Source organism: Trichomycterus rosablanca, chromosome 27 (assembly GCF_030014385.1).
Source record: "Trichomycterus rosablanca isolate fTriRos1 chromosome 27, fTriRos1.hap1, whole genome shotgun sequence".
NCBI lineage: Eukaryota > Metazoa > Chordata > Actinopteri > Siluriformes > Trichomycteridae > Trichomycterus > Trichomycterus rosablanca.
The window spans coordinates 15,159,928-15,180,804 of NC_086014.1; the positions used below are offsets into that span (position 1 = coordinate 15,159,928).

The 20,877-nt window shown below is 50.2% G+C and overlaps 1 protein-coding gene across 11 annotated transcripts in view; it reads left to right on the top strand.

The window, feature by feature from the left end:
• Positions 1 to 20,369, top strand: part of chd9 (chromodomain helicase DNA binding protein 9) — a 55,218-nt gene extending 34,849 nt beyond the window's left edge. For 5 of the 11 annotated variants that reach the window (XM_062989440.1, XM_062989447.1, XM_062989441.1 and 2 more), the window contains 34 exons: positions 317 to 385; positions 715 to 770; positions 1,844 to 1,961; positions 2,457 to 2,543; positions 2,941 to 3,078; positions 3,255 to 3,376; positions 4,312 to 4,555; positions 4,951 to 5,127; positions 5,219 to 5,362; positions 6,279 to 6,534; positions 6,706 to 6,916; positions 7,247 to 7,442; positions 7,797 to 8,006; positions 8,183 to 8,368; positions 9,153 to 9,263; positions 9,356 to 9,552; positions 10,236 to 10,435; positions 10,575 to 10,734; positions 12,193 to 12,282; positions 13,109 to 13,212; positions 13,327 to 13,444; positions 13,544 to 13,601; positions 13,902 to 13,950; positions 14,128 to 14,383; positions 14,526 to 14,731; positions 14,812 to 15,648; positions 15,797 to 15,960; positions 16,044 to 16,274; positions 16,648 to 16,825; positions 17,372 to 17,514; positions 18,198 to 18,410; positions 18,808 to 18,945; positions 19,031 to 19,135; positions 19,372 to 20,369. In XM_062989440.1, coding sequence (XP_062845510.1) covers positions 317 to 385; positions 715 to 770; positions 1,844 to 1,961; positions 2,457 to 2,543; positions 2,941 to 3,078; positions 3,255 to 3,376; positions 4,312 to 4,555; positions 4,951 to 5,127; positions 5,219 to 5,362; positions 6,279 to 6,534; positions 6,706 to 6,916; positions 7,247 to 7,442; positions 7,797 to 8,006; positions 8,183 to 8,368; positions 9,153 to 9,263; positions 9,356 to 9,552; positions 10,236 to 10,435; positions 10,575 to 10,734; positions 12,193 to 12,282; positions 13,109 to 13,212; positions 13,327 to 13,444; positions 13,544 to 13,601; positions 13,902 to 13,950; positions 14,128 to 14,383; positions 14,526 to 14,731; positions 14,812 to 15,648; positions 15,797 to 15,960; positions 16,044 to 16,274; positions 16,648 to 16,825; positions 17,372 to 17,514; positions 18,198 to 18,410; positions 18,808 to 18,945; positions 19,031 to 19,135; positions 19,372 to 20,130 — 6,531 coding nt within the window. In that variant the 3' untranslated portion in view covers positions 20,131 to 20,369. The remainder of the gene's footprint in view (positions 1 to 316; positions 386 to 714; positions 771 to 1,843; positions 1,962 to 2,456; positions 2,544 to 2,940; positions 3,079 to 3,254; positions 3,377 to 4,311; positions 4,556 to 4,950; positions 5,128 to 5,218; positions 5,363 to 6,278; positions 6,535 to 6,705; positions 6,917 to 7,246; positions 7,443 to 7,796; positions 8,007 to 8,182; positions 8,369 to 9,152; positions 9,264 to 9,355; positions 9,553 to 10,235; positions 10,436 to 10,574; positions 10,735 to 12,192; positions 12,283 to 13,108; positions 13,213 to 13,326; positions 13,445 to 13,543; positions 13,602 to 13,901; positions 13,951 to 14,127; positions 14,384 to 14,525; positions 14,732 to 14,811; positions 15,649 to 15,796; positions 15,961 to 16,043; positions 16,275 to 16,647; positions 16,826 to 17,371; positions 17,515 to 18,197; positions 18,411 to 18,807; positions 18,946 to 19,030; positions 19,136 to 19,371) is intronic. The other 6 variants (XM_062989445.1, XM_062989446.1, XM_062989442.1 and 3 more) reach the window with 6 other exon arrangements.
• The last annotated feature ends 508 nt before the right edge of the window (positions 20,370 to 20,877 follow it).

Sequence of the window (20,877 nt, forward strand, 5' to 3'; positions counted from 1 at the left end):
TGTGCAGGACACAGAAACAAGGAAAGGACCTTCCCTAAACTGTTGCTGCATACATTTAGGACCTATTATATGTCTGTTAGCAATTGCTGTGGCTGAAACATGCAAATTCAATCATTAGAAGGGGCGTCCCAATACTTTTGTCCATACAGTGTAGAGAAACAGAAAACACGCAAGGCTGTATTACGCCAGCCCACCAGTGCTTGGATCCGGGTTCGAATCTCAGCAGTGCTATCGACCGGCCGGGTACTTTTCCGTAAATATGTGGACGTATCAAAATCTTACCTCTGAGTGAGTGAAATTCTGCCCTGTGTTCCAGGAGAACCCCAGTGAGGAAGACGGTGCAGTGGTGGACAAGATCATGGCGTCTCGGATAGCAAAGAAGGAGGTAACACCAAACCTACAGCGTTCAGCTAGAACCCACAGTTACAGGCGTAAATATTCAACCCCCTCACCATCGGAGGGTATGCGAGACATCCCGAGAACTTCAGTCCACATCATTCTGGGTCGAAACGAAGAACATCTAGATCTCTTGATAAAGGGCCGTGTGCGCTGCTGTGAGCTTGCGTGAGCAGCTCCTTAGCCGGTAGCTCTCGGTACATGTTTTGGAGGAAGCACGTGCTAGCCGCGGACTCTTGCCTGGATTAGTGGCTGTGATGTGGCGTGAACATCCGACCACTTGCCGGAAATGAATAACGAGTCTCCTTCTTTTAACAGGTCTCTCCAGGAGTCGTGCTTGAAGTGGAGGAGTTCTTTGTGAAATACAAAAACTAGTAAGTCCTCCCAATTTAGTCATATCCAATTCCCTGATTGTATTGTCACCTCCATTCCTGATCGAGGGGGTCGTGACCGACACCGGGTGGGTTCATATGGCGATCCGTATCGCGCATGGAGAGTCGCGCGTGAATTTCCGTTATCCCCCGGCTCTGTGCAGCACCACCTATCAGCCAGCAGAGGGCGTAACTGCAGCAGTTATTAGGAAACGCCTCATAAGTACATATTTTCCTAAATATATATTGTACTGTACTTCATTTGGCCGTTTTGATAACGACTAAATCCTGGCGAGATTGCTTTTGGCTTTGAGCTTTACATGCGTTCGCATCAGCACTGGTAGGATTGGTGTTGGATTACTGGTGTTGATTTCCCTCACATCAATCGGAAAATGGCTTATACTGGGCACAACAGAGTGACTAATACAGAAAACAGTGAGGTCACTAATGCTAGTGTACTATAGGCCGTGCAGTTCGTAAGGATTGGGACGCAGACGATGCTTGTAATCTGCATATAAGAGCTATAACTATGTCTGATCTAAAATGCTCCACCCTAGTGCTGGGCTGGATTGAACTGGTTTGAATGGGTTATCCTTTAATTCCTTGCTTCTGATGGGCTGACGGTGACTGTAGTGGTGCGTTCCGTCAGAGGCAATTGTTTTGATGCAGTGCCGTTGGTGCACATCATCCCTCAACGTGTGCCGTAATGCTGTTTTTAACATATCCCAGGAACTTGGTCTACATAAACGCATTTATATGTATTCCTTCAGCTTTATACAGTTTAAGGAAGGGCATTTCCTGTTCCGGTTCACAAAGCCATGTCCAATAAGATGTTGTGTAGGGTGGCGGAACCCCAGTAGCCTGTGCCAGGCTACGAATTGCTTTTTTTTTTTTTTTTTAACTAAGTGGCTTCAAATTCCCACAGACGTACTCCAAACATGTTCAGTGTATCACAGGTTAATGGTTATTTAGCAGGATGTGAATGTCCAGCGAATGAAAAACATCAGAACGTTGTTGAGTGGGCGTGTTTTCTCAGTAATGTTAATGTGTGTGTGTGTGTGTGTGTGTGTGTGCAGCTCTTATCTACACTGTGAGTGGGCTACAGAGCAGCATTTGGAGAAGGACAAGAGGATCCAGCAGAAAATCAAACGCTTCAAGATTAAACAGGCACAACGAGCGCACTTCTTTGCTGATGTAAGTGTGTGTGTGTGTGTGTGTGTGTGTGTGTGTGTTTTCTCTCTCTATACAGTATGAACCGACACTGTTTTGCTGTATTTGCTGCTCGTTATTGATACTCCCTGTGACTGCTGTTCAAGAACAAACAAACCGCTCCAAACGAATAACGCAGTCTTATCTATTAAATAGTGAGTAGACTCAGGTGTGTTGGGAGCAGGATTAAAGGACGCCGGGCGCTCGGGTGGAACAGCGGTCTCGCCTGCTAGCACACCACTGCGTCTCAGTGAAACCGCCCACTTTGATTTTCGTCCACATAAACGCAGTCGACCGTGTTTGGACGGCGGGTCGGACAGGGTTTCCTTCCCCTGTCCCTGCCGTATTTGATTTCCAGGTATAGAGGGGTGTCACACGGAGCTCAGCGTTTATCTTTTGGAAATGTACCCACATCTGTTAACGCCAGTCATTTGCTCCTGTAATGTAATTTGGACGTGTGTGTTCGTGTATCTGCCACAGATGGAGGAGGATCTGTTTAATCCTGATTACATGGAGGTGGACAGAGTCCTGGAAGTTTCCTACTGTGAAGACAAGGACTCTGGAGAGGTAGTGTGTGTGTGTGTGAGTGTGTGTGAGACCTTGAGACTTGATACTGGTGTCTGATTTCCCCAATTTGGACCAGATTTTTCTTTCTTCTTTTTCTGCTACAGTCCTGTTTTTTTCCCGTACATTTATTTCAAATTTGTTTAAGTAAGTGCAAAACAAGTGCGCTTGCACTCCGTAGCTGACGTCTCGAGCTTCAATTCTGGCTGATCTATATTCCTGCATAGAGATGAGGAATAATGGAGATCATCGCGTGACTCTCCGTGCACGATACAGATCTCCGTATGATCTCATCTAATGCCCATGCTGGTTTTGTCTGACCTTCCTAGCAGCACTAAGTATTGGGACATGTGTTCTGGGGGTATGACTGTGTGTGTGTGTGTGTGTGTGTGTGCTGTAGCCGGTGGTGTATTACCTGGTGAAGTGGTGCTCGCTGCCGTACGAGGACAGCACGTGGGAGCTGAAGGAGGACGTGGATCAGAGTAAGATCCTGGAGTTTGAGCAGATGCAGGCAGCAAGACCAGACTCTAGGAGAGTGGTGAGACCTCTCTTCTGTTAGTCTCCGGGTTTCCGGTAAAAGGTGGGGGTCGGTGTTGTATAGTTAGTCCCGGAACTCTGAGCTTCTTCTCATCATCCTAAATCCAGTCCTGCTGCAGCTGTAATAACACCCCCGCCCCGCCCCTCTTTCCTTCATCCTCGTCTGTCTGTGTGCAGGAGCGACCCCCGGCCAGTCACTGGAAGAAGCTGGAGCAGTCGCGGGAGTATCGGAATGGTAACAGTCTCAGGGATTACCAGCTAGAGGGCGTGAACTGGCTGCTCTTCAACTGGTACAACAGGTCAGTGATTTAGCATAGTATTTAGCATCTGTTTCTGGTGACCCCTAGTGGTGCCCGAGGAGTCTACTGATCCCCTCACATCAGTGGATTTGCGCGTGAGGCCGGCTTCGTGCATAGAGAGCCCCGCCCCGCCCTCTGCGCTCCTCCACTTCTGTTCAGGCGTCCTTTCGCAGCCCCACCCCTCTGTTAAATCCGGTCATTTTCCACCCTTGCAGACCGGAAGCCAATCTGTCTGCTAGAGGGCGCCCAGCCGACCGGTAGCAGAGCCCAGAGTTCAGAATCTCTGCGCTGGTGTGCCAGCGACTTATCACGCTGCGCCACCTGAGCGTCCCCAGAAACAAATGCTTTTTAAGTAGAGCGAACAGCGAGTGAACACAGACGTCGGAGTATGTCTTGTGTATGGGAATTTGTGCCCATTCAGTCAAAAGATAACAGCTTTGTTTTGTTTGATGCCTGTGTTCTTGTTTAGGCTGTGTGTGTGTGTGTGTTCCAGTTCCAGTCAGTAAATGAGAGTGACTGAGATAGTGTGTGTGTGTGTGTGTGTGTGAGACGGGTTTTTTCACACGAGGGATGGACCTAGATCTCTGTTCCAGATTGCCAAGTCGTGCGGAAGAGGAACCAGTGGCGCGTGCAGCTGGCGGCATGTCTGAGCCCACATGCCAGCCACACACACACACACACACACACACACACACACACACACACACTCACACACTCCGTAATGTCGTTTTACATATGCATACTAGCCCTGTGTTTGTGCCTGGAATATATTTCCATATGACTGGGAAAACCAGGAACATGTGTCGTGCTTTAAATGCAGAACAAGATGAATTGGGACTCCTCCAGGCTAACGGCTGCCTGCTAAACTGGATACGGGATCTGGCATTACTATGCTGACCGTGATTGTGACTCTCTCTCTCTCTCTCTCTCTGCAGGCGTAACTGTATCTTGGCTGACGAGATGGGTTTGGGCAAAACCATCCAGTCCATCACGTTCCTGCATGAGCTTTACTGCACTGGGATCAAGGCGCCCTTCCTCATCATCGCACCGCTTTCCACCATCACTAACTGGGAGCGCGAGTTTCGCACCTGGACCCACCTCAACGTCATCGTCTATCACGGCAGCGCGCTCAGCCGACAGATGCTTCAGCAATACGAGATGTACTTTAGAGACTCTCAGGTTGGAAAACACACACACACACACACACACACACACACACACACACACACACACACTCTGTGTCATTAAGTTCGACATGGGTGCTAATAGTGAAAAAAGAGTGACAGAAGTTTTTTGCTTTGTTAGAGTGGGCGTCCCAATACTTTTGTCCATATAGTGTATATTACCATATCTGACATCAGATTATTGCAGTTTATGCCAAAAACCAGTTGGTGCAGGTGTAGCCTAGCGGTTGAGGTACTGGACTAGTAATCAAAAGGTCGCTGGTTTAAACCCCACCACTGCCAAGTTGCTGCTGTTGAGCCCTTGAGCAAGGCCCTAAACCCTCAGTTGCTCAGACAGTATATAGTAATAGTCCTCTCCTCTGTTTATTTCTCTCTCTCTCTTTATTTTAGGGTCATCCTGTGAAGGGTGCGTACCGGTTTCAGGCGGTTATCACCACCTTCGAGATGATTTTGGGAGGCTGTCCTGAGCTCAACGCCATCGACTGGCGCTGCGTCATTATCGACGAAGCTCACCGCCTGAAAAACAAGAACTGCAAGCTGCTGGAGGGCTTCAAACTCATGCGCCTGGTACGCATTTGTTTACGGTTTGAAGAGGGGTTTCCTGTCGGTTCCAGGCCGTTCATGATCCTCATGTTCTGTCTGATGTTTTGACGTGTAGGAACACAAAGTGCTGCTGACTGGAACGCCGCTGCAGAACACGGTGGAGGAACTGTTCAGCCTGCTGCATTTCCTGGAGCCCACACACTTTCCCTCCGAGAGCGTTTTCATGCAGGAGTTCGGAGACATGAAGACCGACGAACAGGTGTGTGTGTGTGTGTGTGTGTGTGTGTGTTTGAACTGTTCTAATGCTTTGCAGGATAATCAGGTTAATAATAATTAGAGTGCCATGCATACCATGGGTTGGAATACCCGGCTGATCTGAGTAATAGAGAGGGCGTGTGTCAGGACTGCAACCCAAGCCTTTATCCATCCAATACAAATAGCAAATACAAACAGGTAATGATAAAAAGAACTAAACGTAACACTGATCATGCCATAAATGACACAATTATGTGTATAAAGTGGCACAAACTCAAATAAATAAATAAATTAATTACCAACCGGCAGTTATCGGGCTTGTGTGAAAACCTAGTGACCCACCCTGCTTTCCACTCAGTAGAGAGGATTCTAATCAGACCTGAAGCTCATAATCAGATTATTTAGACGCTCTGCTTAGACAGAGATTACGCCACCACAACACAGTCAGCCTCAGGCTGTTCAAACCTCTAGCACGCCAGCTAACGTCTCCCTCCGTGTACCGAAAATGGTTGAACTGTCCCTGACGAGCCTGAATTTACAAATAAACGACACCTTTATGTAGGGAGTTCCCCCGGGGCTGGGCTGCATTACACCGGGTGTGATTCTCCACACAGGCATCTATGGCTATGTCTGAGGGGATGGGGGATGGATTGGTGCCATGTCCAGGACGCCACGACGCTGACCAGGTCTTAGTATTAGACCACTGTTGTTTGATTCGCTGTAAAACATGATGCTAAAATCCTAATCAAATAAATATAAATCACATAAAGCACAGCGAAACAGCTTCCTGCTGGTGGTACCAGTGAGCTCTGAGCTTAAGAACATTCCCCAGTACTGGCCGACAGTACGGGCGGTTCATTCACGTGCGGCTTGCTAGGTCATCGTTTGGAGATGTACTCATCTGCTTTGTGTTGGTGTAGGTCCAAAAGCTGCAGGCCATTCTGAAGCCCATGATGCTCCGTCGCCTGAAGGAGGACGTGGAGAAGAAGCTGGCTCCTAAAGAAGAGACCATCATCGAGGTGGAGCTCACCAACATCCAGAAGAAATACTACCGCGCCATCCTGGAGAAGAACTTTTCCTTCCTGGCCAAAGGAGTCGGCCAGGCCAACGTCCCCAATCTGGTCAACACCATGATGGAGCTGAGGAAATGCTGCAACCACCCCTACCTCATCAAAGGTAAAAGTCTGGGCAAGACCCTCGGCTGGGTTGGTAACAACTTTTGACCTCACAGATGATTGAATGGGTATCAGTTCCCACACACACACTCCCATTCCCATTCACACTGTAGCTCTGAGGCGAAGCTTTAATTAAAGTACTTATCGAACCCCCTCCCTTCATCTCCCTCAGGCGCAGAGGAGAAAATCCTGGAGGACTTTCGCGAGGTGTGCAGCCCCTCTGCCCTGGACTTCCACCTGCAAGCCATGGTCCAGTCGGCCGGCAAACTCGTCCTCATCGATAAGCTACTTCCGAAAATGAAGGCGGGCGGCCACAAAGTACTCATCTTCTCTCAGATGGTGCGCTGCCTCGACATCCTCGAAGACTACCTCATCCAGAGACGGTACGCGCACCACTTATGTCATTACAGATTATTATTGTTCAGGCGGCGCCACTGCAGAACGCTCTGGCACAGTCTTTACGCCCGATGCCCTTCCTGACACGACCCTTTCATTGTATCTGGGCTTGGGAGCGGCACTGAGAGCGCACTGGCATGCCCAATGCCTAGGATGTTCAGCCAGCCATCCCCTCTCAGACATAGCAAACCATGTCCATTTGTGGTTTGTAATATCTAAATAGAGCGTCTAAATAAAGGAGGCAGCTGATCAGGTAGGTAGCGGGGAGCAGGGCGGGTCACCAGGTTTTCAAACAGACCCAACGTTGTCTCGTGCAGATACCTCTACGAGCGGATAGACGGGCGCGTGCGTGGAAACCTTCGCCAGGCTGCGATCGATCGTTTCAGCAAGCCCGACTCGGACCGCTTCGTCTTCCTGCTGTGCACCAGAGCGGGAGGCCTGGGCATTAACCTGACCGCTGCCGACACCTGCATCATCTTCGACTCGGACTGGAACCCTCAGAACGACCTGCAGGTACGTACACCGCCTGATGGTTCGAGTACGACCGTTTAGACAAGACAGAGAAACTACAAAAGACGAGCAGTGGGATTTAAACCTAATGTTGGAACAGCCTGATGATGTTGTAGACAGGAAACAAAATGCTGTTCTAATAGATGATGGTCAAAAGTATATGAACACCCCTCATGATTACTGAGTTTGGTACACAAAGCCAGGCTCATAAGTTGCCCTTCGTCTAGCATCAGTGCCTGTCCCTGGCACAAATTCCCACAGATAAATGGTTGAAACAGGATGTCCGATAGTGCGGTGTTTACATACTTTTGGCCATGAAGTCTCAAATGTCTAAGAGATGTTCGTTTTTCTTTGTAGGCTCAGGCTCGCTGCCACAGAATCGGGCAGAACAAGGCGGTGAAAGTTTACCGGCTCATCACACGCAACTCGTACGAACGGGAAATGTTCGACAGGGCCAGTCTCAAACTGGGATTGGACAAGGCCGTGCTGCAGAGCATGAGCGGCCGGGACAACAGCCTGGGAGGAGGTGGTGGAGGAGGAGGAGGTGGAGGAGGAGGAGCAGGAGGGGTAAGCAATCAACATTGGTGCTGTTCCTACATCATAATGGACCATGATGGGGTTTCTCATCGCTGCCTTTGCAATAGCGACCCCTGCTGTATGGTCGAGGGTACAGCATGACTCCCCGTTGCTCGGTACTGCTCTGTGTGGGGAGAGTCACTGTCCGTCTCGCTTTATTCCTGTAGACGATGCAGCAGCAGCTTTCGAAGAAGGAGATCGAGGACCTGCTGAGGCGCGGAGCTTACGGCGCCCTCATGGACGAGGAGGACGAAGGTGCTAAGTTCTGCGAGGAAGATATCGACCAGATCCTCCAGCGCAGGACCAAAACCATCACCATCGAGTCGGAGGGACGGGGGTCCACCTTCGCTAAGGTCGGTTCATGTAAATGATACCTTACACCGAAAGGCCAAAACTATGTGGACATCCGGTTTCTAAAATGTTGGTGATTAGTACGGGTGAGATTTTGGGGTGGGTGAAAAGGTCTGGCTTGCAAAACAGCGTTCCTGTTCATCTCTAAGGCGTTCCTCAGGGTTCAGAGTGCCTCAACACCAAACTCATCCTGGAACAGGAACGGTAGCCGAACATTACTCTTATCCTTCATCATGCATTCGGAATGCCGTCTAGTCAGAGAACAAGCACATTTCTATTGCTCCAGAGTCCAGAGATGACATGCTTTACACCAAGCTACCCCCACATTCTGTCCATGATTTTACTCCTTACTGCACGATCTGGTTCCGCTGTGGTTTGTAACGTAAAGCCTCCACAAGGGGGCGTTCGTGTACAAGCTTCTTCAATTATTATTACATTTTTTCCCGGCTCGCGCCCCACCTAATACCCTACTACACTACTCCACCCAGTGTTTGGGGTTGTGCCTGCAGATGCTGCTGCCCTTAAGTGTTGCTTTCAGAGACATGGCAAACAGTTTTGTGCTATTCTACTGTTTATTAGAGATTCTAAGGGTCTGAATGGGTTGTCTACATACTTTTGGCCATGTAGTGTACATGTGATTTACATTTATGAAGTGTAAGTCGTCTGGCAAGGAGAGTGACAAAGGATATAAGATATGAGTAAATGTGGCTGATATGGGAGTCAGTAGGTTTAAAATGTGATTTGTATAGTCTGTGGAACGGCGTGTGACTCTTCTCTTTATTTCAGGCCAGTTTTGTAGCATCAGGGAACCGCACCGATATCTCACTGGACGACCCCAACTTCTGGGACAAGTGGGCGAAGAAGGCTGAGATTGACATGGACACGGTCAACGGCCGAGTGAGTATAACCGCGGAACTGACGCAGCAGTGACGTACCCTCCTGTATTTGTACCTTTTCACGTACCTGTACGTTTTCCCTGTGCCTAACAGAACAGTCTGGTCATCGACACGCCCAGGGTGCGCAAGCAGACGCGACCCTTCAGCGCCACCAAGGACGAGCTGGCCGAGCTCTCCGAGGGCGAGAGCAGCGGAGACGATAAGCCGAAACTGCGCCGCCCACACGACCGGCTCAACAGTTACGGCCGGACCGAGTGCTTCAGGGTGGAGAAGAACCTCCTGGTTTACGGGTGAGTCCGGACGTGGAGACGTGTTCCAAAAGTCCCTCTTTTTCACAGGAGCTTGCAGTGTGACTGTGGGGATTTTTACCCATTTGGTTTAGAAGTATTGGTGATGTCTGGTACTGCCGTTCCAGGAACGCAACAGGAACCTTCCTTAAATTGTTGCCCTTATTAGCAAGGGTGTCCACATACTTACGTGCATCTACTGTTCGCTATTAGATGGGACAGGAGCAGATTCCTACCATGTGGAAGAACACACTATGCTCTCTGTATTCCCGTCGCTCGTGCAGTTTCTTTGGTTAGACGCGGCTAATTGTGTCGGTGATGCGCCGATGGCACCACTGGCACTCAAACCTGGCAAGCTAGCGGGTTAGAAAGCTGCGCCACCCAACGGACTCCTATACAGGCATCTAATTGTGAGCACTCGGGTGGGGCACTGAGACGCAGGTTCGAATCTCGGCTTTCTTTGCTGTGCCCTCTGTATGGACGTGCCACCTCTGACAGCGGGTGACTTCCAGTCCTGCTCTTGGCACTTTAAAACATGGAATACTTGGTGTTGAGCGCCTGACCAGTCCAGTGGTCTGTCTGAGACTGTACCTCGTGTCCCAGGGGCCCGTATTAAATCGAATTTAAGAGTAAATTACAATAAAAGTCTTAGATAGTGATCGGTGACTTGCGTGCTGTGGTTTTAGGTGGGCCCGCTGGAGGGACATTCTGCAGCATGGCCGCTTTAAGAGGCAGCTAACCGAGAGAGATGTGGAGAGCATCTGTCGGGCCCTGCTTGCCTACTGCCTGGTGCACTACAGAGGGGACGACAAGATCAAGAGCTTCATGTGGGACCTGATCGCCCCGACCGAGGACGGCAGGACCAAAGAGCTTCAGAACCACCTCGGTACTGATGCTGACCTACATAGGATAAATAGCCATGGGAGAGCTCCTCAATCAAATAGATAACTCTGTGTGTGTGTGTGTGTGTGTGTGTGTGTGTGTGTGTGTGTGTGTGTGTGTTTGCTCTTTCTTCTTCACTCCAGGACTCTCGACGCCAGTTCCTCGGGGCAGAAAGGGGAAGAAAATGAAGATCCAGTCCAGTGGGTTTGACATTCAGAAGGCAGAGTGGATCAGGAAGCACAACCCGGAGCACATGCTGTCGGACGACGGATACAAAAAACACCTGAAGCACCACTGCAACAAGTACGTCTGCTTCAGTCCCGCTACCCGTTGCATTTTGCAGCTAGGTCGCTGCTTCAACCGTTTCTGTGCTTCCTTATGGCTGTGTTGCATATCACCTACTACTGTACTTAATAGCATAAACATGCTCCGAATGAAACTATGGATGCTGTTTGGGACACAACCCAGACAGGCAGGTAAAAAATGAAGAACGGTTCGGTCAAGGCTGGTTCAGTAATGTGCCGGTACCAACCAGAAAGGAACGCAGGGTGCTCGGGTGGTGCAGCGGTCTGCTGTGCTGGCCCACCACCGCTGAGCTCCTCAGGTCTGGTGGAGGCGTCTGCACTAATGGTGAAGTACCATGGGCTTGATAAGGGCTTGATGTGAGTTTGATATGGGCTCTATATGGGCTTTATAAAAGCTTGATAAAAACTTTATATGGGCTTATAATTAGCTTGATATGGGCTTGGTGTGGGTTTTATATGGGTTTGATTTGGGCTTTAGATTGAATTGATATGGGCTTTTATATGAGATAGATGTGGGCTTCATATGGTCTTGATATGGCCTTCATATAGGCTTAAAATGAGCTTTATATGGGCTATATATAGGCTTGATATTGGCTTTATAGTGACTATACTGACTTTATATGGGCTTTATATAGGCGTTATATATTGGCTTGATATGAGCTTGATGTAAAATGTATGTGGGCTTGACATGGGGGTGATATGGGCTATATATGGACTTTATATTGACTTGTCATGGGCTTGAAATTGGCTTGATGTGGTTTTACACTTGGTTCTGTTGAAATGTGTGTGAGCCTGGACAGGAGAGAGAATGAGCGAGTGTGGCATGTGCTGTGTTAGAGCTGATTTGTCCGTTCATTGTGGACACGGAGACTTTGCTGCACTGAAATTTCCCTATTGTTTAATGAATGCATGGCAGCGGCAGGGCTGCGTGAGAGGAGACGCCTCTGGGCTGACATGCCACCAGTGCCAGGCTCTTGTTTGTTTGGCATTTTTGTTGTATTATTATTATTTATTTTTGTTATTTAATTTTAAAACACAGCTATATTTCCAAAAGTATTGGGACGGCCCTTTTAATGACTAAATTCATGTGATTTAGCAACAAGTTTAAACAGGTGTAATAAATCAGTCACACCCAACAGCTCTGGGATGAACCATGATTCCAATATCCGTATCCAGCCATGCAAATGCTGCCATCGTTTGACTGAACGGGCACAAATTCCCATACCCTGACACACTTCAGAGTCTTGTGAGAAGCTTGTTGTTCCACACAGATGACTTTATTTTAATGCTGTTTGTTTTAAAATGGGACGATTGATAAGCTCATGGTCAGGGGTCCAAAGGTGTTTTGAAAATGCTAACGCTCTCTCTCTCTCTCTCTCTCTCTCTCTCTCTCTCTCTCTCTCTCTCTATCTCTCTCTCTCTCTCTCTCTCTCTCTCTCTCTCTCTCTCTCTATAGAGTGTTGTTGAGAGTAAGAATGCTGTATTACCTGAAACAGGAACTTATTGGTTCCCAGTGTCAGAACGTACTGGACGGAGCTGAAGCAAGGTACACGCTGATCTTTTACCTCCCCCATGATAAAATCCCTGTAGTTGTTTTTCCAATTCCAGTCTTCCACACCATTAAATAAAAGCAATATTCAGTTTTTAAACATATATAAAGATCAGATTTACAGAGATACAGAGATAACAGGTACGGATGAGTGTTTGTGTGTGCGTGAGGGCGCCACCTGCTGTTCGTAGACACAACTGCACTTTATAAACCCATGTGGCGACGTTCACATTTTGTTCTGTGTTTACTGCAAGGCTGGGTGTGTGTTCCTGCTTACCTCTGTGCTTACGTGTTTCTACATCATCAGAGCATCAGAGGCATTAACAGTGGACCTCCAAAAGACAATAGAGACTTTAAGAATTAAGTCGTAATATTTAGATTTTATAAATAAAGAGATCTGAAGGCTCTGAACGCAACTCGGGATGATGCTGAGCCCCTGGTCCAAGATCGAAACCACTGGAAGACACTCGCTGCCCGATATGCTACTCAGCATGGGAGGATCTAACTAACTAATTAATAAAGTTGTAAAGTTACAATAATGAAGTCGTGATATTTAGATTGAGGAATAAAGTCGTAAAGTTAGATGCCAGCCAGGTCGGTGGTATTGGAAGATTGGAACTCACCCAGTTGTCTGACCTTTGGTTATTACCACCTAAATAACACAGTTAGAGGGTCTGTGATGCTGCTTCCAGAAATGAAAGTGTTCAAGTATAAAAACTATGAGGACAACCTCAAGGGTTGTATAATGATGGACAACATGAAGCCAAACGTTTCTGACTCTCATTACTGCTCTGTATGGCTGTGTTTGGTGTCCTGGTTTCAGTTTGGTGGAGATCTGGGTTCCTGAGCCTGATCATTCTGATCTGCCCGCGTTATGGTGGGACACTCTCTCCGACAAGTGTCTTCTGATAGGAGTGTACAAACACGGTGAGGACACACACACACGCACACACACAGGGAGTGTGGGTTTGTTGTTCTCGTTTACATTATCGTTTGTGTACGTGTGTGTGTGTGTGTGTGTGTGTGTGTGTGTGTGTGCAGGCTATGAGAAGTACAACACTATCCGCGGAGATCCTGCTCTCTGCTTCCTGGAGCGGGTCGGCAAGCCAGACGAGAAGGCCATCGCTGCCGAGCAGAGAGGAAATGACTTCATGGATGGGTGAGACACACACACACACACACACACACACACACGTTCATGTCTCTGTTCATTCTGGCCTGTCTGGTCTTACCTGTCGTTGTTTTTGTGCGTTCGCAGGGACGTTGATGACCCGGAGTACAAGCCCGCTCCCGCTTTGTTGAAAGACGATATCGAGGTACGGTGCTAGTCACAAGGTCCACTAATGTTACATGAGAAGTCCTGGCTCACTGTAGACATTCCACTTCATCTCAGAGATGATGGGTTAATGGGGTTCAGGAGTCCAGAATAGCTCAGCAGCAAATTTGGTCAGCTGTTTATTTATGGAGCTGTAAGGACCTTCCTCAGACTGCTCTGGGTATGAATTCGGACGCATACACGCCTGTTAGCTGCGAACGTGAATGTATAGACGAGCGTCCACATACTGCTCGTATACCACAGAGTATCATGTGATGCTAAATTTGGATTTCTTCTGCAGGATGACGCTTCCTCTCCAGGAGAGCTGGTCATAACGGATACAGGTGGAGGTACGTGTGCTTCCAAACATTTTAAAAACCCACCAGAAATAATTACATTCCAGACAAGCCTCCCAAATCAGTCCCCTCTCTACCCCTGGCGAACTGGAATTTTTGGCTTTTCCTGGCACTGCTTTTGGGAACGCTTGCTGCTAAAGCTCAAACCTAACATTGTGTGTGTGTGTGTAGAAGCCGGCCCGGCGTTAGACGGCGGAGGAGGCAGTTCTTTCGGAACGGTCACGGGGGCGTACTGGCCGTCCTCGTCGTCGCTGACGGCCCGGCTGAGGCGCCTGATCACGGCGTCCCAGCGCTTCACCAAGAGCAAACAGATCCTGCAGATACACCAGACCCAGCAGGCCCTGCCACCTGAATTCTGCCCTCTGCCCCCTACGGTCGACGAGACGCTCACGCCCAAAATGGTCGCAAAGCTCGAGAGACAGCAAAGGTGAGGCGTGGTCGTGTTCGTGAAAAATGGATTCTTGTAATAAATGAGGTGTTTGTAAGGGGTTGGTTTGGCCGAGGCCCCGCGATGGATCGGCGTCCTGTCCTGGGTGTCTCACCGCCTGCTCTTGGTACGTGCTGTTTAGGTGGACCAGAAGAGAGGAGGCAGATTTCTACCGCGTCGTCTCTACGTTCGGTGTGGTGTTCGATCCGGACCTGGGCCGCTTCGACTGGACCAAGTTCCGAGCCATGGCCCGGCTGCACAAGAAAACCGACGAGAGTCTGCACAAGTACCTGTGTGCTTTCACCGCCATGTGCAGGAGGGTGTGTCGCCTGCCGCAGAGAGACGGTGGTACGAGCCTCTCATACATGCGTCCGTGTATTTCCGGCTGCCGTCGCGATTGTACTGACCGTTTATCGTTCTCCTTTCAGACACGGTGGATCCCTCGCTCTCCATCCAGCCTATCACGGAGGAGCGGGCGTCACGCACCCTGTACCGGGTGGAGCTTCTCCGGCAGATCAGGGAGCAGGTCCTGCGCCACCCTCAGCTCTACGAACGCCTGGCTCTGTGCCAGCCGGCCTCGGACCTTCCGGTGTGGTGGGAGACGGGCACGCACGACCGGGACCTGCTGATCGGAGCGGCCAAGCACGGGGTCAGCCGGACGGACTACCACATCCTCAGAGACCCGGAGCTGGGCTTCATGGCCGCGCAGAGGAACTACAGCCAGAACAAGGGTGCGCCGAACCCCACCCCGAATCACGCACTACTGCTGGGACAGACTCACGCCTCGTCTCCCGCTCTGAGCCAGCATCCCGGCGCCGCGCCTTCCCCGCTGGCCAACTCCACCCCCAGGGAGGTGGCCCCCAAGGAGGAGCCGCTCATAGACGGAGAGCTGGAAGCGGGCATGGAGAGATGGGATCCGCTCAAGACCTCCATACCTACGGGAGACGCCGGGGAGAACGAGAGACGCATGGAGGCCGCCCGAACCAAACCGCTCACGGCCGGCGCGGACGGCAGGAAGCAGAAAAAGCTCCGCAAGAGGAGCCGCAAGGAGGCCAGGAGGAGGTCGGGATCGGGCTCCGATTCGGACGCGTCTTCCTCCAGCTCTTCGTCCAGTTCTTCGTCCCGATCCTCGTCCTCCTCCTCGTCTTCGTCGCGCTCCGGGTCCAATTCCTCGTCCTCGTCTTCTTCCTGCTCCTCAGGCTCGTCGTCTTCGTCCTCGTCTTCGTCGTCCGAAGAGAGCGACGGTGAAGACGTCCCCAAGAACGGTAGGTGTTGGTTTGCCATCAAGTGACGATGGCGAGTGGAGAGAGTCAGCTACATACTTACACGAGGTGTGTGTGTGTGTGTGTGTGTGTGTGTGTGTGTGTGTGTGTGTGTGTGTGTGTGTGTGTGTGTGTGTGTGTGTGTGTGTAGCCGCCGCGGTGCCAGGCATAAAGGGCTTCGACGAGGACAGCATAGCATCTCAGAGCACTACACACGACGACGCGCAGGACAGTCACGTGACCAACGGCATCGCTAACCTCTCCCACCCCATGCACGGCGGAGGCTACATGCTCGCTGCTTCCTACTGGCCCAAGGTAAGCGCCGGCGCCGGACGCTCACGCCAGCTGTACACACGTCTGGGTCTGGGTCTGACCGTAATGCTTTTATTTCCCTGCAGGACCGGGTCATGATAAACCGACTGGACAGCGTCTGTCAGGTGGTGTTGAAGGGCAAGTGGCCCGGGCCGCGGCGCGTGTACGAGGGGAGCGCGGTGTCCTCGTTTTACACCACTAAGCTCATGGACCACGCCTCCACTCTGGCGGACGACCCGGCGGCCTCCCCTCAGGGGTCAAAGGTGAAGAAGCATGATGCAGACAGAGAAAAGGAGTTCTCGGTCAAAATCAATGACGTATGTTATTTTTGGTTCTCCCCTCCCTCTGCCCCCCCCCCCCCCAGCGCCCACCCGCCTGCCTGCCTGCAGTGGCTTTTGCGGAGCTGGGCGTGCTTCTGCTCATGTTTGATGTTTTTATCCTTTAATGCTCCTGCGCAGTACGGCTCGACCTGCTGCCTTTGCTTTCGTTCTTCCCCCTCTCTGTTCTTTCTGGAGTAAATAACGAATCGGGTTGCATTCGCAGTGTTCCCTTTCAGTCCGTTTTACTGCTCCGATGGCAGTTCCTGGCTTGGCTCGCTGTCCGCGAACAAAACACAAACTCCGCATAGAATCGTCCATCGCGCTGTGCAGATCACACCTGACCTCTGTTACGTCTCGTCCTGACCTTTAGCAGGAGGGCAGTCTGAAGTTGACCTTCCAGAAGCAGGGTTTGCCCTTGAAGCGCCCGATGGATGCGGAAGACGGACCTCTGGCACAGCAGCAGTACCTGGCACGGCTACACGAGCTACAGAGCGCCTCCGATACCTGTCTGACCGACTACACAAAATCACTAAACAATTACCCACCAGGTAAATCTGCAAGCTATATATATATATTTATATTTTAACTCATTTCTGCTGTTCTGGTGGTGGTGGCTCAGTGGTTGAAGTAATGGTTTAGTAGGTTTGGAAGGATGCCGGTTTAAGTTGGCACTGTTGGGCCCCTAAGTAAGGCCCTTAACCCTAAATTGCTCAAATTGTATTCAGTTGTATGGCCTGCGTGTCTGATCAGGCTTTTACACCCGAGTCCCTTTTTGACGCATCCCTCCTTATCGTATTCGGGCTTGTGACCTGCACTGACAAAGGGAACCTCCCGATGACTAGGGTGTCCAACCAATCCAGTCATATCTGTGTAGACTGTGTAGAAAAACTATTTGCACCCTGCACTTTAAGTCATAAATGCGCTTCTTGTTGATATTGAACAAAGAAGAAGGGCTCTACAAAGCCTTTTTGGGGGTAGGGGACACCCCCAAGCCCTATCCTGCTAGCTTTCTTTATTTTAATCTACATTTATGTCTTAACTAATAAGAAGTACTAGACATACCCCGTTGTAAAACGTCTCCTCTGCGTTTTCAGCAGCCCTGGGTAGTCAGATCCGACTTAACGGAATGGTGGACGGTCAGCCGGCGATGAAGAAGCGAAGAGGACGAAGGAAGAACGTGGAGGGAATGGATCTTCTCTTCATGAACAAGAACAGACCTCCAGCAATGCCCGACCAGGTACGCGGGCTCACTTGCCCTGCTTTAACCTGGTCAAGTGACACTGCAGCAGCACATTCATGCAGCCAAACGTACTTTTCTACAAAATGATTGGATCGTCTTGCTTCCTGCTGCAATAGCGGCCTCTGCTGGCTGGTCCGGGTGCTGCGCGGAGGCAGTGAATAATAGTAGAGCGGTGGCGGTGCGTGAGTCTCAGTATGTCATACTGGTCCCAGTGTGAACCCCCCCATGTCTCAGAGTTTGGGTCTGCAGCACTAGAGGAGTCATAACTGGGGAATTGGATATGACTAAATTAGGAGATAAAGAGAAAAATGCAGAAATAGAATAAAAAAGATGCATACAATAGTCTCAATTGACCTAATTTGTGTTACTGGGGAAGTTAAGTGATGATCTTATGGTGCCCTGTCCAGTACGTGTGCAGTAGCCAACCGCTTCTTTTCACCTGCACGGGGCAGGTTCACACAGGGATCAGTATCACGTACAGAGAGGCATGCACTGCTCTCCATTATTCATTATCTCTGTGCGGTGCCCCGACCAGCCAGCAGAGGCTGCTATTGCAGCAGTAATGAAAAAGCAGCCAATTGTGTGTCTGTACAGGTGCTCAGCCAGCCAATAGCAGAGCTCAGCAATGGTTTAACTCGCTAACGTTTCCTTATATGGCTATATTTTTCGTCTATGCTCAGGCTTCTCCGGCCTGGAGTGGGGTCGCGACCCCGGGTATGAGCCCTGGCTTCTCCCAGGCTGCCGGACCCGTAGATACGGAGAGCAGAGTCCCTGTAATAAACCTTAAGGATGGAACGCGGCTCGCCGGGGACGACGCTCCCAAACGGAAGGATCTGGATCAGTGGCTGAAGGAGCACCCGGGCTTCGTGGCGGACGTGGGAGCGTTTATTACGGTACGAAGGGTTTAGCATTCGGTGACCCACCCATTTCTCACAACCGGTACTTTTATACAGTTTTTAGCCAAAAGTATGTGGACACCTAATCTTGAGCTTGTTGGAAAATCGTGTTCCACAACCATAGTCATTAATATTGAGGAATTTAAGAAGAACGCCTATACAGTGGTACCCTGGAACTGAACATCAGTTTGTTCTGGGAGTGGTGTTGAGTTTTTTTTTCCCATAAGGATGTTTGTGAAACCTGTTAATGCGTCCATGGTCCCGTGGAGCTGCAGATATTTTAGTCTCATTTTAGTCGGAGCATGAGGTTGCCCCGATGATGAAAGATTATGTGTATTGCTTAAATTTCTGCACTTATTAATGTAATTAATGCAAATACACTGTGTGCTTGTAGGGGGTGAGTAAGATCCCGTTTCAGGAGGACCGGCCGAAACAAAAAAGGCATCGCTGCAGGAATCCTAATAAGATCGACGTCAACAGCCTGACGGGAGAAGAGCGCGTCCAAATCATCAACAGGAAAAATGCTCGGAAGGTAAGAGGGGCGGTATTTTGGGACGTCTTTAAGGTTCTTCTTCAGGGGAACAGCCCATGTGACTTGAGTTTATCGTGGTTCTCAGATTGGTGGCGCGTTCGCTCCGGCTCTGAAGGACCTGAGCCGCTTTCTCCAGGAAAACCCGGAGTACGGAATCCCTCCGGAATGGGCAGACGTGGTCAAGCAGTCGGTAAGAAGGACAAACTTCTTCTGCCTTTATTAGTCAGGACAGGAAACCATCGTGTGGGGCACCGGGCGTGTCTCAGGGGGAGCGGGATCCGAGGTCAGGAGGAAAGCAAAAGTAGAATATACAAGACAGCAACAGTGAATTTGTGGGATACACCAAGAGGAAGGTCCAGGCCTGAATGCTCTGGTTGTGAGGAGGAGTGTGGTTCAGGGTTTGAGCTGGTTTTCTTGTGTTAACAGGGCTATTTACCGGAGAGCATGTTCGACCGTATCCTAACCGGCCCCATCGTACCCGAGGAGGTGAGCAGACGAGGCCGTCGGCCCAAGAACGCCATGGCCAAGATGGCTGGCGCCCCCGGCGCGAACGCCAACCCGGCCCTGGGCGTCAACCCCCTCCTGAGCAACGGGCTGCTCTCCGGTCTGGATCTGAACAGCCTGCAGGCCCTGCAGAACCTTCAGAGCCTCCAGCTCACCGCCGGACTCATGGGCCTCCAGAACGACCCCAACGTGGCCGCCATGCTTCCCATGATGCTCTCGGGCATGGCCGGCTTACCCAACCTGCTCGGCATGGGCACCCTGCTAGGGGGCCAGGACGGCACCGCCAGCGAGGATTCGGGGAAGAAAAGGGGGGGCGGAGAGACCGCGAGCGCGGAGAGCAAACGGGAGAGGACAGAATGTCAAACCTCGACGGCGGCGGCGGGTCAGGCGTTAGCCCTCAACCCCTTACTGCTCTCCAGCATGATGTACCCAGGGATGCTCCTAAACCCAGGCCTTAACCTGCCTGTGGCCAATCGGCCGCAAGCTACCGCCCTCCCGGCTCAGCCCGCCGCTCCCGAGACCCCACAGAACGATCCGGGTCAGCAGGGTGAAGGGCAGGAGCCCGAGGAACGCAAGGACGCCAGCGGTCCAGAGGGCTCGACGAAGGCAGAGTCGTCCTCCGCCGAGTCGGGGGGCTCGTCCTCGTCCTCCGAGGATTCGGATTCCACCGATGAAGACTGAACCTTTATACGTACGATATATATACATAGATATAAATAAATATAAATACATATTCTATATTTATATCACACCTCTTAGAAATGTACACACGCAGACGTAAATAAGAGCACTTACATCATGATTTTTCGGGTTTCTTTTGTTTTTGTTTTGTCTTATTTTCCCGTGTAAATATGAGAACTAAAGTGTTGTGTAATAAAGATGAGAATAAATGGAAAGTCATGGCTGTACAGACGCGGAAATCAGATCTCCGTCTTTCTTCAGGTTTCATTTGTATCCGGAATCGTACGTAGGTTCTGGATTTCGTCGGCTTGTGCTGCGCAGACGAAAACGTCCAGGATTAGCGCTACTGCAACGTCCGTGTCGATTAAACGGGGTATTTATGCTCGTGATAAGCTGGTCAATTCATACACAGAGGATCCTCGATTTAACAGACTAATAGGAGGGAACACTGGTCTGTAAAGTAATGGGAACATTTATGAAAACAGCACAAAAGGGCTAAACCTGCACATATGATAATAAAACAACATGACAAAATGAGCAACGTGAATAGATATGTTAATATGTCGTGTAAAACCTGTAAATAAATATTACAATTGGTGTAAAATTAGTATAGTGGGACTCTGAGTTTCTCTTATTCTGAGTCTGGAGCAGCGCTGGTGCAGAACTAAGCACTAGAACTCACAAAAATGAATCATAAAACACAGAGAAAAAGGCGAGAACAGAGCGAGCCTCCCGACAAAATAAAGC